Below are 3,334 nucleotides of genomic sequence, written 5' to 3'. Positions count from 1 at the left end.
CTTGTCAAAGTCATAATTATGTTACATTGTTGGTGCTGTTCTGTACATTGTTAATTAAGTCTATTGATGCAAAGATGTTGTGAAAGTATTGCAGAAAATTGCACCAGTCTCTTCAAAAATGATGCTATAACCCGCTCCCATCCCCGGCCCTTATCCGTCTTAGTTTTCAATCTTCGTTAAGCCATTTTACAACTGCAAAAATGTTATATTTCATCTCATTGCAACATCACATTACTTCAAAATGTCAATATTCAACATATATGGAAAAAAAAGTAAACTTTCTGTTTCAAGAAAATACAATCACGATCCGACATGGAAAAATATCCTATTTCTTTCTTTTTATACAAAGTGAGAAAATACACTTCTTTAATATCGAACAAATGTTAAATTACATTTTTTTTTTCAAAAAAACATATTTTGTCTTCATTTCTTTTTGTAATTTAAACGTTTAATTTGTTTTTTGAATGGTAAAGAAGTGTGGAAAAAGGAGTTAATAAATTTTAGTAACGTAAAAACAAAAATATGTGAGAACAAGATGTTAGAACGACCCATAAAGTAAATACGAAATATTCGTTTTGAATGTAAGTGTGTATAAGCACACAGAAAGAACAAAGACCCACTAAAACAAATTATGGTCAAATCTTGAAGTTTTTATTGCTATATCATGTTCATAACAATTATTGTTGAAATTTACGATGATATGATAAAAGTGTAATATTCAAGCGAAAAGTAGAGTAAGACATAGGTAATTTGGCGGCAAAAATGTCTCGAAGGATACAAAATAAAATCTTATGCAAAAATTCGCACCAAGATGTCTGCCTCAACTATAGATAATTCCCGATTATTCACGACTCGTGGCAATTGTTTGAGGGTGTTAGATGATCGTATCGGGGAAATTTTCGTTGTAGAAGAAGATTTGCTGTAATAGATGCAATTTTCATTCATCACTGAGTTTGGTAATTTTATTTTTACTAATATCTCAAACTACTATCGGAGTGGCAAAAAGGGAGGTTGCCAAGTTGACTCAGTCACGCGCCGTCAGCCAATCAGAAACGATTATTGGTTTTTGTCGCGTGCTCGGCACGACCCAGTGCGCAGGCGCGCGCTTCATTGGCTGCCGGTGAAGCAATTATCCCACCTTTAATGGCCAGTCTATTGTGTCGTTCTCAACTCAAATTGACATTTCATCCTTAATGCGTACAAGTTTTTCTGATACAGTATAAAAGCTCTCTGGTCACAAATTTTGGTCACATTCAAACTTTGATTATCACCAAAAACAGTTATCACTAGTGCCTTAAAATATTTCTTGAATATTACCATAAACAATGAAAGCGGAAATGGAAAGTGTCGCAGGCTCACCAGCAGGAAGTCTGATGAGTGTTAGTAGTGCCACCACGCCTGGAACCCCAGGTTCTGGACATTACCGTCTAAATAGTGTATCTGCTTCAACCGGATGTGAGTTTTCTTCGTCTGACTCATTCGATTCCGATATGGAGAATAACAATATGTTTGGACATCTAGCTACATCGTTGTCATCCATGATCAGTAATGAAACCAAACGTTTCAAATCTGAGCCAGCGGAAATTGAAACAACTCCTAAGAAGAAACGCTACACGAAATCTCGGGTCAGGAACCGAAGTCCATCACTTGTGCAGAAATTGAAGAAAACTCGAAGAAGTAAAGCAAACGACAGGGAACGTGCAAGAATGCATAATCTAAATGACGCTCTGGAGAGTCTACGAAAAATTCTGCCAAACTCTGGAGATGAGAACAAACTGACTAAAATTGAGACACTTAGATTTGCTTACAATTACATATTCGCATTGAGAGAGACATTGAATGTGTTGGATCGTGGTGAAACCATTGACGTTAACGATACACTATTTTCTGCACAGATGTCTGCTGCACTAAAAATGCCATCTGCTTGCCAGACTCTTTCGAATATTCATCAACAGCAGCAGCTCCAGAAGCAACAACTCCAGCACCACCAGCAGCCAGCTCAACTTTCTCCAGTGGACCAACACTCACAGCTATCACCAGTTAATCATCATCAACATCATCATCAACAGATGTCGCCGGTAAGCTGTCATCAGCAGTTGTCTCCTGTTACCCGTCATCCTCAGCAGTATACCAATGGAATCGTTCTACCTCAGACTACCGTCGTAAAAATGGAACCGGTGACGTCACAACAATGTCGTAATATATCGTCTGCTAATGAGAACATTTACCAGAATCCATGTTTTACTACAGGGACCACTACAATGAATCAGGTACCAGACTTTTCAGTAACTGTTGCTCAGTCTCATAACTATGTGTTATCATCTTCAGTGCCGTGCTACTCTCAGTACTCGAGCCCAGCACCTTGGGCTGGTGCACCTCGTGCAACCAACGTGTTCACATTCGATCACCCTCATTCACCAGCCGGATTTTCAGACACTTCTGATGGATATACATTTGAACTTGTGTGATTTTCTATACGAATTTCCATATGATCTCAGAGAAGGACATGCCGAATTATATGTGGGTATGCAAATAACAGTTTGTGATATATTTTAATCATTCTTGTTCATTAACAGACGACATTTATGTGCTTTTGAATCCAAGGACTTGCGTCATCATTATCCGGCTGAACAACGACATATCTTCCAAGCATAGGATGGTTATGCAATTTTGATATATAGATTTTTTAATAACTTTATTCATAAATAATTTTTACTTTTCTACTTTGCTGCATATTTTTGTATTGGTATTTTTTTCATGAAATAACGACTTCATTCTTGATTATTCTCTGCCAAGTTCCTAGAAAATGCATTATTTTCGTATTTGTTTAAGTAATTGATCTTTTTATCTAATTATTCGAAATTTAATCAAAATAACGATTTATTGGCATCAAATAACTTATTCATAAGAGATTTATGTCTTTTCGATATTCCAAGAACGGACCATAAATTGTTTTTCCTTTAATTGAATTATTACATATATGCCAGTAACAGAAATAGCATCTTTCACAAATTTTCATATTTCCAGTAGCTGAAAGGTTATTTATTATTTCGTATGTACTTCAACCTTGAGTCTTCAATGTTTTCTTTTCGAATTAAGGATAGGTGACCTTAAAAGTCAAATACTTCGGTAAAAACTCTTCAAATCTTGTTGAAGAGCCTTAAACTGCTTTCGGAAAAAACAATTTTTAAACCTTTTGCACTTTAGGCTTAAACTTCAGAATTTGTTTTCTAATCCATATTAATCTTTTTTTACGAAAATTGCTTTTTTTAAGACAAATATCATTTTCCTTTTTCACATTCTTAATCTTTTTTTATATAATAAGTTAAGGCAT

At 35.5% G+C, this 3,334-nt stretch overlaps 1 protein-coding gene across 1 annotated transcript; it reads left to right on the top strand.

Moving 5' to 3' along the window:
* The first annotated feature begins 1,338 nt into the window (after positions 1-1,338).
* On the top strand, positions 1,339-3,131 carry LOC123562411 (uncharacterized). The gene has a single exon (XM_045355047.2). The coding sequence runs from the start codon at positions 1,374-1,376 to the stop codon at positions 2,466-2,468; it is 1,095 nt and encodes a 364-aa protein (XP_045210982.2). The 5' UTR covers positions 1,339-1,373; the 3' UTR covers positions 2,469-3,131.
* The last annotated feature ends 203 nt before the right edge of the window (positions 3,132-3,334 follow it).

This window comes from Mercenaria mercenaria, chromosome 2, assembly GCF_021730395.1.
Source record: "Mercenaria mercenaria strain notata chromosome 2, MADL_Memer_1, whole genome shotgun sequence".
NCBI classification, from domain to species: Eukaryota; Metazoa; Mollusca; class Bivalvia; order Venerida; family Veneridae; genus Mercenaria; species Mercenaria mercenaria.
The sequence above is the reverse complement of the archived record's forward strand: the minus strand, read 5'-3'. Positions and strand labels throughout refer to the sequence as shown.